Below are 15,050 nucleotides of genomic sequence, written 5' to 3' on the forward strand. Positions count from 1 at the left end.
GAACTTTAAATTTTGAATTTAACTAAACTTTGAAGGATAAATCGAATATGAAATTTATTTCTCACTTACTTATATATACTAGATACATCATGTCATTAGCCTATATGAGATATAAATTAGACTATTTTTTATGCCATCATTTTTTGCATGAATTTGAGAGTACATCCATTAGCATCTTTACAATAAAGTTCACTGGTTTTTTCCTTTTGTCTTTGTTCTTTTGTATCTTGTATTTTTTCCTTGAGTTGTTAATTACTCATTCCTTTATTTATAATTAATGTTAATTCACGTAATGTTTTACTTAATTTTTTCTTTTTTTTTCTTAAAAAGAAGAGTTAAGTCAAACACAATTTTTGAGAAGTTTTTTAAAAAATTAACCCGTTTAAATTGTATATGTAAAAGGAAAACAAAAAGTTAAATTTGAATGTATATTATACTATCATATATTTTATTTTAAAGTATTTATAAAAAAAACTAATAAAAAAAGAAATTCTTTTAATTAAAAAAAATATATTTATTGATATCATAAATATTGAAATATCAATTCAAATAATTTTAAAAAAATTACATATTTTTTTTTAATAATTATGCCCATAATTATTATGTGTTGATGCCAAAATTATTTCTGTAGTAATGATTTAAGCAAGGATTTTAATGTTGAGAAAAGTGTGTGAGAGCATCGTAACCAAATTTCCAGAGCAAAAGTCAAAGATTTGTCAGTGATAAAGAAAAGAAAAGAAAATGTTGTTCTTGTGTTGGGTCATAGGCAAATTGCAATGCGTGACTGATTTCACAGATTTGTCAGAAAACTAGTCAGCCTCCCTCCTCACTTTTGCCTTTCCACACCTCCACAAAAACCTTGCTTCTCTCACTTTCTATTTTTTTTTTCTCCAATCCCTCGCCAATTAACACTTTTTTTGTTTCGAGAGAAAGAAAAAAAACACACTAAAATAAAATAAAATTCACATTTTTATATTTAATTTAATTTTTTTTTATCTTATTTTACTTCTTTTTTCATTCTACCAAACGGTACCTAAACATTTGGTAGGAGAAAAATAAAAAAAATAATGTGAATTTCATTTAGTTCTCACATCTTATATAATTATGACAGAAATAGAAAACAATATTTAAATTGTTGCACTTATGTAAGTGAAGCCTCTTTTATTTGCATTCAAGTTATGCTCGTAATAAGAAAGAATCGGAATGAGTAGAGAATCACTTAGGCTTTTATTCTTGTTATATTAAGAACTTGGGACAAACACGTTTCATGAAAAATTATTAAAAATTAAGTAGTTTTATTTCTAAAGACAAGAGAAGAACATGTATTTTTTTATATAAAAAAACAAGGTGAAGATTTTAAGAAAATTATCTCTCTTCTTTCTCTACTCACTCTCTTTTTCTCTTTTGGGTCATATCTTTTGAGATAAAAGAATTAAAAAGAGTATAAGGAATGTAATCTTTCTAACACATATTTTGCTATTCGATAAAATTTATTAAAGATAAAAAATCATTAGAAAAATTCATTAAATAAAAATAAATGTGTGAACTTTTTTCAGTTTTTCATACGGTAAAAATAAAAAACATTTATAATTGTAACTCAGGATACAGTAGATCTCTCTTGGACAATTTGTCAAATAGCGTTTGAGCAAAGTTGCTACAAGAAAATCACCTCTTAATCACTAAATTACAGCAGAGTAACACTTTGTCAAGCACTTCTTAAGCATCCCCAATGGTGTGTACGTGAGAGAGATGTTGATATTCATCAACAAGAAAGTCAATAGTTTCTCATGATAAAAATCACATGCATTATTGTATTGAAAAATGAATTAGAAAATAATATATATATATATATATATATATATATATATATATATATATATATATATATATATATATATATATATATATATATATATATAAAGAGAAAAAGTTACTAGGAGGTTCAGGGATTTTAGAAATTTCACCTTATTAGGTGAATTTTTAAATTCCGTATTTGTAGCAACAAAAGATCTTATTAAGTATTAATCACTTATAAAGTATAAAGATTATCAAAATAATCGTAAAAAAACAAAAGATTATCAAATAGTTCGTTATAAATTGAACATATTTAAGTGATTAAATATTTATCAATTGTGGTATAACTTTATCGGTGTAATGTTAAAATTTTGAACACAATGTCAGCAAAGATCTGAATAAGTCATTAATAGTTCTCTATGAATTTTTTAGTTTTGATAAACATCAACTCATACTCTTGTAATAATTAAGATACACTATTATTTTTTAAAACACAAAATTTTAATCAATATTAATTTTTTATGAATAAACATACTAAAAAAAATAATTGAACAACATATATTTGTTAAAATGAATAAATTTTGTTATTGATTTTTTTTTTGTTTTAACCCTCTAAAACTTGAAATCATTAATTTTTATCCTAGCAAAAAAAATTCGTTAGTTTTAATCTTTTTCAAAATTTGAACGCATTGTTTTTAATCTTTAGCATTCACTTTAGGACAGATAAATAATATTTATTGGAAGATTATGTTGATAAAATTAACTGAAAAGTAAAAAGTTAGTTGAAAAGTTAATTAAAAGCTAAAAAAATTAACTTATTAAAATAAAATTAGTGAAGTAACTAAAAAATATGAAATGACTGAAAAATAATAAAATTATGATTTATTTTAAAAAAATAAATATGAAATTTGATAATATACATTAAGAATAGTCTAAACTTAGTCTATTTTGGATTCACATGTCACATAGACATTACTGGTGTTACTTGAAAAAGCTACATGACATATTGTTAGACATATAAGTAGCTAATGAGAACATTTTTATTTTTATTTTAAATTTGAAAGATGATTTTTTTATTTAAAGACCAAAACAAAAATTTAAAATATTTAACCCAAAACAATTTACACTGATTGCACAAAACATATTTTTCTTTTAAATGAAAGCTGTTTTGACTGCATCAAAATTGAAAAGGAAGAAAACAACGCATAGCAATAAGAAGTGTTTAACAAGTAAACAACCCAACCCAACAATGCATTATGTAATTATGTTATGCTGACTTTTTTAAAACATGCCGCATAATTGTAGCAAGATGTTGGCTTAATGAAATTGAAGAGTAAATAAAATGGAAAGAAAAGCCGCCTATTGAGAACTATCTATCCTGATTTCACTTTAATAATAATCTTTGCTAACAGACGCAGTTCCACTACTTCCATCATTCCCAATGCACATGTAGCCAAAATTACCTCTGAACGACGTCGTTTCACTTTCGGTTTTTGGACACAATTATTTGGTTGTTTCTCCTCGTTGCCATAGGACCAGTACGCTACAACCTTGGAAAATGATCCTTTGTGCTTTTCTCGTACTCTTTTTTTCCTTTGAAGCCCAACTCACACTCGTAAATTCGGGATCCTTCAGTAATTTGGCATTAGAAATTTCAGCTTTCTTCAGAGTTTAATTTACCCTCCCCAAATTCTAAGATTCCCCAAGAGGAAAATTTGTCCCCGCTGTGATTCTTAACTAATTACCCCCTTCTCCTTTCTTTTTATTTTTCCTTGTCTTTGGTGTTTGGATTCTTAGAAAAATACTTAGAAAACCCAAAAGAAGCAGCAGCAGCTGCAGCTGCAAAAGAAAAAGCGAGAAAAGAGCTCTCTCTCTCTCTCTCCGAGCGTATGAATGTATTGCTTTCACTTTCTGAACGAAAGCGTTGTTGTTTAACGACATCACCACCTTCGACCCTTCCCTTTCTAACGTTGCTGTTGTTGTTGTTTCCAAGAAGCCAAGCATTCACTTTAGGGAGAAACAAACACCCTCTTCTTTTTTAAGCTTCTTTCGTTTCTCATGTTTCTTCTTCTCTGCTCTTGTAACTTGTTGATGGTGTTTGCTCACTAGTCCCTTTCCTTTCCTCTCCTTTCCCTTCAAACGAACGTTTCTTCATGTCGGACTCGGCCAACAAGTTGCGATTGGTGCGTTGCCCAAAGTGTCAAAATCTTCTTCCCGAACTCGCTGATTACTCTGTCTATCAATGTGGTGGCTGTGGTGCCGTTCTTCGAGGTACCCTCTTTTCTTCTCTTGTTCTTGTCGCATTGTTTTTGTTTTTGACTTTTGATTATTACGAGCTTTCGAAATTTCTAGCATTTCTTCCATCAAATAATGACATTCTTATTTGACAAAATTTGCATTTCCACTTTTTACTTCATTGCTAGGAAACGATCTCGTACATTTAATTAATTTTTATTTGCTTATTAATGATCCTATATTTTGTGGGGGAAAATTGGAAATGGGTGGTCAAGTGTTTTAGTTTCTAATTTTAGTTGCCATTTGCTTTTAATTTGCAGCGAAGCATAAAGGTTATGTGAGTGGTAGCTTGTCGGATGAGGGGAAGGTTGGACTTGGAGGAGATTCTGGTAAATCAGAAAGTTCTTTGGAGAAAGGCTTAGTTGATCGCAGTGACGCTTCAGATGTTGATGCTAAGTCCAGTAGTGTTCCCTCTAGGGATGATAATCAAAGGGCTGTGGATAAAGTAGATAACATGGACGAGGGGTTTCAGAACCAACCAGAGGATGCTGGTGAGAAAGGGGTAATTGATGATGATGTTGATGTCGGCAGGAATAAAGATGAACTGGGTAAAACAATAGGAAGAGAACAGGAGGAACCTCCCAAGTCTCAAATTGGTCGTGAGAATGGGTCCAAATTCTCTAATTGGCCGAATGGAGAGAGAAGTGAGATGGAAGGGTTTTGGAGAAAGCCACGAGCTGATATGGAAAATGTGAGATTTTCCACTTCGAAGTATCCTGACGAGGGACCTTCAAATGGCTTTTCTAGTAATTATATGGAATCGTGGAGGAGTCGTAAAGAATCAGATGGTCCAAACATGGTTCAGCACCTTGAGCAGGATCGAGCTGAGCTTCTAAGGAAGCTGGATGAGTTAAAGGTTCACATCAGTAAGTCTTCTGAAATGGTTCACAACCCCAAAGGAAAGATTCTTCCCGAAGAAAGGATGATTCCTCCGGATCCTCATCCTTATGGTGGTGGCTCTGATCCTTGGTTTTCAGATGGATCATCAGGGTTGAACAGAACTTCAAGGCAATTTTTTGGCACTGATAAGCATGTGGCAGGTTCCAATCATTTCAATTATCATCATGATCCATATTCTTATGCAAGTGGTCATGACATGGCTATGCCCAACTTCCCTCTTTCAATGCATAATCCAAATCGATACGGGGATCCTCTTGCATCCCAAATGCCGAGGAGAGGTCCACACCAGTTCCCACAACAGCCTTTGCATCCCTACTATCCTGGACGGTATGTTGATACTAATCCAGATTCATATGAACTATACTCGCATAATGCAATGCTTCACCCACCTACTTGCTCTTGTTTCCATTGCTATGATAGCAAACAAAGAGGTTCAGTGCCAGCACTGCCTGCTTCATTCATTAACAGCAGATTCCCCGATACCCCAAATGATCCTATGTTATACCATCATGAGATCCCAGGGGCATTTGGTCCACATGTTCATAATTCTAGAACTACCATTCCTCCTGTGACTTATCGTCAAAAACAATTACATGCAAGATGGGCTAGTGACTTCAACTCTGAGATGAGTGGTTTTGTTCGAAGCCGTCCTCGCAAAGTAATGTTAGCTAGCAGTAGCCAGCGTTGCTATCCTGCAGCTGGTGGTTCGCCCTTCATCTCATGTCATAATTGCTTTGAGTTGCTGCTACTGCCTAAAAAAGCATTGGTTCTGGTGAAAAATCACCAGCAAAAGGTGCAATGTGGGGCTTGTTCTTCAGAAATCAGCTTTGCTGTCATCAATAAGAAGCTGGTTATTTCTCCTAATTTAGAAACAAAGGGAGTTCCCTCAAGAGGTGATAATAGCTCTAATGAGGTTGTGAGTAGCCGTATGTCACATTCCCGAGGTCACGTGAGCAGGACTGGTGCTAACTTTTCATCTGATGATTATTCTGGTTATGATTTTCATTCAGTAGACAGAGAACCTATTTCTCTGGTTGCTTTGAACTCTAACAAGTCCCGGGAGATGCCGAGTTTTCATTCTTCATCTCTCAGTACCTCTGAAGATGAAAATAGTCCGGAAGCAATGATTGCTCCAAGGGAGGCCACTAAGTCCATTCAACGGCCAACTACAGACTCTCTATCTCCTCCTGCTGGCTCCCCTCTGCAGGAGTATTTTGATTACTCTAGTAATAACCATGCAGTAAATCGGTTTGGAAAGGGAAACCAAAGTAGTCGCTCAGAGCAGGAGAAGACAAAAGTGGACAAGATGTCAGCACGTCAAAATTCTTTGAAAGAGACAGCACTTGCAACAGAGATGGATGTCCATGATTATTCTAACACTGGGGTTTCCCAGGATTCTGGAGATGCTAGCCGAGAACATGATCATCCTAGATCCAACAGAGGTGGTGAATCATTTTTTGCAAACATTATCAAGAAAAGCTTCCGAGATTTCTCCCGGTCTAATCATACAGATGAGCGTAGCAAAATCAGTGTTACTGTAAATGGGCAGCCCTTATCAGATCGTGTTGTCAAGAAGGCTGAAAAGCTAGCCGGAACAATTCAGCCTGGAAATTATTGGTTAGTATGCTTTATGATCACTTGGGCAGCTGTTATCTTCTGTACCATTTATACCAGATGCTATGTTAGATTGAGATATCAAAGAGCTCCTATAAATTCCTGTTGTAGTTAGTGGATTCAGTTAAATTGCAATTGTATATAGTATGTGTTCACTGACAGAATAAAGATGAGTTTCATGCTTAGATTCCCTTTACAGAATTAAAGGTTATATTGCAATTTCAAACAAATTATTAATTTTCTGCTGATTGCTTCTCTAGTGAACTAACAGATTTCCCCCCATACAGGTATGATTTTCGGGCTGGATTTTGGGGTGTCATGGGAGGGCCTTGTCTTGGAATAATTCCTGTAAGTTATACCATTCTATCATCATCTGTTGGTTGAATGCTTATAGACATAGCCCAATCATATTATCTAAGCAAGGTGATTTCTCCTGCAGCCATTTATAGAAGAGTTCAATCATCCCCTCCCAGACAAATGTTCTGGTGGGAGTACTGGTGTTTTAGTAAATGGTAGGGAACTTCACCAAAAAGACTTAGATTTGCTATCTGGGAGAGGACTCCCCACAGATATAGATAGATCTTATATCATTGAAATTTCTGGGAGAGTCCTGGATGAAGACACAGGTGAAGAGCTGGACAGCCTAGGCAAACTTGCACCAACGTAAGTGCTATTCTGTTTCTATTCTCCAATAAATGTCTACCTTTTTTGTTTTAATGTACTAATGTTCCTGTTATATACTTGGAGATGATAGTGTTTTACTAATTAGTTATTACTAAAAGCCAAGTTCATTCCCTTAGCAATCTACATTTTAGCAGTTGCCTGTCATCTTGGGCCCTAGATTGGATGGAGCCAGGAGGTCTCCAAGATACATGTGGAATCTTTGTAATATTTTGAGTTGGTTTAGAGGTTTCTTAGGTTAGAAGGAAAGCAATCAACATCTAGCATATCATTATAGATTTATCAAGAGATGGGATGCACAGTTTTTTAGCAGGCTGCAGCTTCTAGTTTGTGAATAATTTATCTATCTTTTCCACCAAATTGATTGTTCTTTCTTTCTACGTACATTGCATAAACCTAATTCCACGCAATGATGGTGTTTACTCTCGTTTTCAGTATGATTCCAGCATTTGACTACTGATACAATTGTTGATATTGCATTGGATTTTATTAATCTTTGAGAGCATTCAGTTGGGATATTTTTCAATTCGAGCCATGCTTTTTTTGACAATTTAACAGGGTGGAGAAAGTAAAGCATGGATTTGGCATGAAAGCACCTAGAGCAGCTACATAAGCTAAATTTATAAAAAAAGATTCTGCGACAGGTTGGAGAAGGTGAATTTTGCTCCTTCCTTCTGATTCGGTATCGTTATTTGGGACCCCTGATAATGGAACAAGCTGGAAATATTTGCAAGATTACTTGAAATTCTTCCATTGTATGACCAAGTTCAATTGATTTTGTGCATGGCTGGATTTTATATTACATATATAATGTGTAATTTTTTTATACGCTTATAGGTTAAAAAAACTGCATTAGAAGTTTGGTGCTTGATATCAGGGAAGTCTTTGGAAAAGTTTTAAGCGGAAAGTCTTGCATATAGTGTAGAATTTGTAATTTATTCCTTGATCAGTTTGTTTTAGTTATGCATTTCTAAGTGAATCATGGAAATGTTTTTTTTTTTTTTTATGATCTGGAGCAAGATTACTGTTGATTCTTCTATCTTGTGTGCATGCATTTTGATAAGATGTAAATAAAATATGTAATTTTTTTTACGTTTGTATCTTATTATTAAGAAAATATGTATTTATTTTATTTTATTTTTGTATCTTATTTAAGGAAGTGAAAAACAACCTAAACAAGAATTATGACTTGATTGTATCACATAGTTTTACAGGTGTAAGTCACATTGTGCCTGTTCTAGAATATTTGACCCAGATTTTTTCTTTATTTATTATTTTGAGGGTTGCAAAATAACCATGTGTATAACTTGCTATGCACGCTTAATATTACTTGACATCGGACCTGTTTGGGTGTAAGTTTCTCTAGAAATACTTCTAGAAGAAGAAAATAAGAAGAAAAAAATGAAATGAGCTTCTCCATTAGTTAAAATGAATTTTTCATTAGTTAATTTGTAGATGTCATCTCATTTTTTAGAGAAGTTATATTGGTGAGCTTCTAAAAATTAACTCATGAAGAGTTTATTTTTACATATGAAAAAATTCATTTCATTTTTTATTTTCTTATTTTTTTTTTTTTTAGAAATGCTTCTAAATAAACTTACCCAAACAAGTCCATTTCTTTGGTGGAAAGTGGAAACGTCAACCTGAGGACTGATTAATAGTTGAAGTTCGCTCTATTTCTTTAGTTAATTCACCTAGATCTCTCATTTTGTCCAATGTTCACAATTTCCACCATGTTCCTGCTTAGTGGTCCTGTAATGTAAATCGATTGATTATATGTGATTTTTTTGGCAAAGAGAAAAACGGGAAAATGAAAATTAGGATACAGATCTGAGTTGACAGCGTGGTCTTGCATTGGCCCATCTTATTCCACGCTTTTTTTCATATAAAATTAAGTTTCCATCTTTTTTGTAAAATAACTGACAAAAATAGAAATTTGTTTTTGTTGTGTTAAATTAAAAATTAAGACAATAACTTGTTTTTTTGTGTTATTTTTTTATATAAAGCAAAAATTAGTTTTCATTGTATATTTATATACAAGGAAAACTATTTTTTTGTCGAATTGTTGCAAAGAAAAGAAAAATGAAACGAAAAGCACAATGGAATGCCTCGATTATCATTCGAAAATGAGGTGGAAAATAACTTGTTTTTTGTACAGTCAAGCATATCAAATCCCTCCAACTGACCTGACAATGAAAAGGGAAAAAAAATAAAATCAAAAGGGTTGCTACTTGCTAGGGTAATCCAACCAGATAGTCAGATAGAGATAGATAGAAGAAGTGAAGAACACAATAAATGGGTCGAATAAAATTCCTATCAGGATGCATCTTGCTTCCATCCTTTTTCCTTTTTTCAAATATAATGAAAATAATGTATGGCTGTATGAGGCAATTTTCAGGTTTCGTTTTGATTTTTTGCAGAGCACGGCACATCAGAGGATAGTGAGACTAAAACAGAATATTTATGACCAATTTTATGATGGATAATGTCTACAACAATAATTATGTCAAAGAAATACTATTGTTCAGCCTAATATTAAATTGAGAGTCGTTCTATATAAAATATTATCGCTGAACATAAAAAAAAAAAAAAAAAAAAAAAAAACTAAAATGTGGACCATGATGAGATCGTTGATGAGGCTAAGTTGGCTAACTACTTCACTTATACTTATCATAGATCTATTTTCCTTCCGATTAAAAGGTAAGGCAAGAAGCATTTGGTCCCCACAACAGCTAAATGTAAGCCTTTAATGTTAACTACTGCTTCTTCTAATTAAGCAAATTCCCTTCTTTTTTTTTTTTCAATCAGTGCAACCAAGAACATCTCTAACTCTCGTTACTTAATGATTTACTTGTTTTTAGATACTGGACTTAATTTTTTTTTACGGTTAAAGATGATTTACGTTTCAAATTCGATTGTTTATAACTCTTACAAAGTTAAAAATAAATACTCTGAAACTACCATCTTAATTTGGCTTAGTCGTTTAGATGCATTGGGATTTTCAGTGTGTTACGCTATTTGAATTTGCAAGAGTTTTGACATGTGGACCTATACAGGAATGTGTTTTGGATTCTTTTAGTACAAGGCGACATGCTTCCTTTATCTTTCTTACTCTACTTGGATACTTTTACAGTGAATTAACACTCTCTATCTCACTTGAACTTGAGAATTTAAGATGACTGATTAACTAAGCCGCAACAGCAACAATTCCGTGTCAGATGATCCACATGTTAAATGGGTTTGGATTTTAATGCTTCATACACGTTTATCATTAAAATAATACAATATAACAGAGAGAGGGAGAACACCACTTCTACCTCTTTCTTCTGATTCCTTTTAGAGATTTCAGCTGTTTGGGACCATTTAGATCTTTCAAATAAGTATGTATTTAATTTCCCTGCTATCTTTCAAATTACTGATCAGAACAATAATGGGGCATAATTTCCTTTGAAATATTTAGATGCAGAGAAGTGTGATCTATTTGTGGGAGATTGGGTGGCGGAGCCAAATGGTCCAATGGACACTAATGAGAACAGCCGTGTGATTGAAGATCATCAAAACTGCATGAGGAATGGACGGCCTGATTCGGGGTACCTTTGTTGGAGGTGGAACCCAAGGGGTTGTCAATTACCCAAGTTCAGTCCAAAGAAATTCCTTCACATGATGAGGGATAAATCATGGGCCTTTATTGGTGATTCCATTTCTCGCAACCATGTGTAATCACTACTTTGCATTCTCTCCCAGGTACACTCAGTTCCTTCTCTCGTCTCTGTTTCTAACTTTCTTTTTTTAGACCTTCTCGGTGGTTTTCTTAATTCTTGGTCCCTCTGAGTCACATGAGATGAGATGGTTTCATGTGACAAGTAATACTTTGGTGTCAATTGCTTTAGACACACTCATGTTTTCCTCTTCGTTGGCTTGTCAAATCATGAGAAATTTATATGATAAAATGTTTCCTGTTTTGTATTTTTCAATAAAAGCCAAGTGTTAGAAATGGGGCCTGTGGATGCCATACCGGATCTAGTTCAGGTGATATTGTGATCTGGTCTAATTAGATGCATAGATTTTTGGTGTAGTTTCTAGCCCATTGATCATGAAGCATGGTTACAGCTATCATTTGTAACACGTGCTCAAATTTTGATTTATGAGAAACAAGGTTCAACAGCTTGCACTGCAATGTCCTTTTAGGGATAGTGATATGTCGTTGTTAATAAAGCTGTACAAGTAGGATTGTGGAAAACAGCTTGTGTTTGTAGGGTTGTCCACTGCTTGCTTGATAGTTTGGTGTCTTCTTTCAAACAACCTTACCTACCTGAATGTGGAAATACTTGTAAACACACCACTAACCAGATCTTCAAGATTAATTTGCTGATCATTGATCATTAGTGTGAAAACATATTTTGTGTGGGAGAATTAAATATTTACAAGCCATGAATGGAACTGTTAGCATTAGCAAGGACAATCAGCACACCTAGCAGCACATAGGCCATTTCAGCACAACCTAGCATAGGTCATAACAGAATTAGTTAGAACAATTCTGTTATGCAATAGTGCAATTCTGTTAGGCAGATATTCTCACTAGCAGACAAACAATTATATGTATAAATAATAAGCACTAAATGAATGGAAATGGCAGAGAAGAATTTTCAGTAACTTTCCTTTTCTTACGGAGGTCCCTTGTCCTCGAAACAAGGCTGAGTTCATAACAGGAACATTTAATTTGTGGAATCTATGTAAACACCAGGTGTCTTTCAATAAATATTCATTACTCTAGTCTGAAGCCTGAAATTCATATACAGCAACTTGAACATTTTCTTGTTAAATTGATTTTGCTGCTTCAATTCTTCTTTCACGGGTATGCACTATTTTAGCGATTAGAGGCACTGTAGTTGTAGATTTGTCTAGTGTTAGGCTTAAATGATTGTGTGGTGCAGGTGGAAGCAGCTGATGAGGTGTACCATGATGAGGAATTTAGATCAAAGATATGGAAGTTCCCTTCCCACAACTTCACGCTCTCAGTCATATGAGCCAGTTTCCTTATCAGAGCAGACATATTTGAGGACATGAATGGAGTTTCCTCTTCAGAAATACAGCTTTATCTCGATACTCTGGACGACAAATGGACCAAACCAATACAAGAATTTTGACTATGTTGTAATTGCAGGTGGCAAATGGTTTCTCAAGAAAGCAATATACCATGAAAACAACACTGTAACAGGCTGCCACAACTGCAATGGAAAGAATTTAACTGAGGTGGGTTTGGAAACACGTACTGCAAAGCATTGCAGCATGTTTTTGACTTCATGACAAACTCAGAACACAAAGCGGTTGTATTCTTCAGAACCACCACACCAGACCACTTTGAGAATCGAGAGTGGTTCAGTGGAGGGTGCTGCAATAGGGCAGTGCCCTTCAAAGAGGACCAGGTAGAAGTGAGTTATGTTGATTCCATCATGAGAGGCATTGAACTTGAAGAGTTTCATAAGGCCAAGAATTCAACAAGTGCCAACAACTTGAAACTTTTGGACACAACTGGGCTCAGGCATTGCTACGTCCACCTTGCAAAATTGCTGGTACAAATAACATTTACACTATGTGCAAGATAAGCACCCGGGTAATAAGGACTAAGGAGGGGTCGCCTGGTCAAGAATTAAGATCGAATGAGTTTTGAATAGATAACTGATATTTTAGTTAATTTGTGCCATGCATAAGATAAATAAATGCTTATTTTATATAATTAGAATTTCTAATAAATAAATAATTTTTAATACACAATTTATATTATAATTCAAATTTGGAATAAAAAAATTTAACATATGTTTTTTAAAAAAATTATGATAAATAATTTATATTATGATATAAGTTATTGTCAATTATTGATAATTTATTTTTTAAAAAAATGATTAAAACGGTAAATTTAAAAATAGAATAGGTTCAAAGATTTTTTTTTTAAAAATGTTACCATTTAAGAAGAAAAAAACTAGTCAGACAATTTTTTAACTTATATGGAAAACTATTTAATTCACCATTTTTGTTTAAAATTAAAATTTAATTTAATTCAATTTAAAGCAATTTGTATTGGATTGAATTTTTTGTTTGTCATTTTTTCAAGAAACTACTAAATATATAATAAACATAATAAAAAATTAAAAAATGTAAAATATTTCTTTTTATAAGTTTATATATAATTAATAGTAAGTAAATGTACCGTTAAAAAAATAACTAATTAAATGTAGGCTATCAAAAAGAAATTTGTATAATTTGATTTGTTGTAAACGAAATATTTGGTATGTGATGGGAGACTCGTGAGGCAAATTGTAAAGAAAATTGATAGGGCTGTTATTCAGGACATCAAACAAAGCTAACAAAGCTTTGATTCATAAATCGTGGAAGTTATCCTTTCTTTGCCATTGTTTGTCTTTCTCCTGAGGCAAACATTAACATTGTTGCTGACTAGACTTCTTAGCAGGATGATATGCCTCCTGTTTTTCTATTAGGATTCAGCTGTTCTTTCTTTCTTTCTTTTCCTTATTTCTGTTTTTTTTTTTTTTTTTTTGTCTTTCCCTCATTACGGAGAACCAAGAATCGCAAATACTGTGCAGGGTACTGTTACTGGCCCCATTCCAATGTGCAGCTCAGAAGCAAAGTTCAAGCCCATTTCTATAAGACTAAATTCCTATCAGCCCAAAAAACATTAGCATGATGGATATCCCTCTTCACTTTTTTTTTTTTTTTTTTTATAAATTCCTACGATTCATTAAGAGCGTGTTTGTTCTCGAATTCCAGACATGATTTTTCAGAATTCAATTCAATAAAAAATAAAAAGTAAGTAGTCATAGCTTCTACATTTTGTACTATAATTGCCGTGAGTTTTGACTTTTTCCAACGAGTTTTCAAACACGCATTAATGTGATTGAGTGGATTGTCTACTTAAACAATAAGTTTATGTGAGTAACTAATAAGTGGATCGAATCATCGAATATATAATGGTCACGATAAGATTGTGTGTAGATAATCTCTAAATAGTGGTCCCGTTCAATACAAAGCAAAGATGATAATCTACTCTAATAGATAATAGACCATTTCAGAAAAGAAAAAAAATGATACTAGTATTAGACACTTAATTTCAAATTGCTTGAAACATCGGCATGCCAGGCAAAGTGGAGAATGGTGGGAGGTATGGGATTATACCACTCTTTGTCGAATCTTACCTCATGTGTTAAACTTAAATTTATATATGTAATTTGTTAATACAGAGTAACCGTGGGAGAGACAAACTACCTTCATAGGTTTTTTCTCCTTTTATGTATTGTGTCCTGTATATATATCTTTTGCTGAAAAACAAAATAAATATTTTTGAATAGCATCTCTCGTGTGATAGATTAAAATTTGAATAAAATAAAATATAAAATAATCATCTTAAAATTATTAAGCTAATTTTATTTAGGTTGAAGACCACTTTTTACACTTTGTTGACTCCTTTTCTTTTTACGGAAAATCTCCATTGTGTTGTGTTTTAAGTTTACAACACAGGTAAAAGAGAGAGAAAGAGCGAAAATAAAAATAGATAATATACATCATCATAAAACGTTAAGTTGTATACTTTTATTAAGTTGATAAGTACAAACATTTTTTTTTTATAGATATTGTTCTGTTCGTATGTTAAAAATTTGAAAGCTCATTCTGAAAATGACATAAAGTACTAAAGTTTAAAAAACAACAAATCTTAAATCATGAGACTTATTAATTTTCTTTTTAAAATTCTC

General features: G+C 32.9%; 1 protein-coding gene and 1 pseudogene across 1 annotated transcript; both read left to right on the forward strand.

The window, feature by feature from the left end:
* Window positions 1-3,193: 3,193 nt before the first annotated feature.
* Window positions 3,194-8,376, forward strand: LOC114407793 (protein ENHANCED DISEASE RESISTANCE 4-like). Its single transcript, XM_028371043.1, has 5 exons — window positions 3,194-4,065; window positions 4,350-6,606; window positions 6,891-6,951; window positions 7,043-7,266; window positions 7,843-8,376. The coding sequence occupies exons 1-5, from the start codon at window positions 3,948-3,950 to the stop codon at window positions 7,895-7,897; spliced, it is 2,715 nt and encodes a 904-aa protein (XP_028226844.1). The 5' UTR covers window positions 3,194-3,947; the 3' UTR covers window positions 7,898-8,376.
* A 2,358-nt stretch (window positions 8,377-10,734) lies between these two features.
* On the forward strand, window positions 10,735-13,021 carry LOC114405345 (annotated as a pseudogene).
* Window positions 13,022-15,050: the final 2,029 nt, after the last annotated feature.

The sequence above is a fragment of the Glycine soja genome, chromosome 3 (genome assembly GCF_004193775.1).
Source record: "Glycine soja cultivar W05 chromosome 3, ASM419377v2, whole genome shotgun sequence".
NCBI classification, from domain to species: domain Eukaryota; kingdom Viridiplantae; phylum Streptophyta; class Magnoliopsida; order Fabales; family Fabaceae; genus Glycine; species Glycine soja.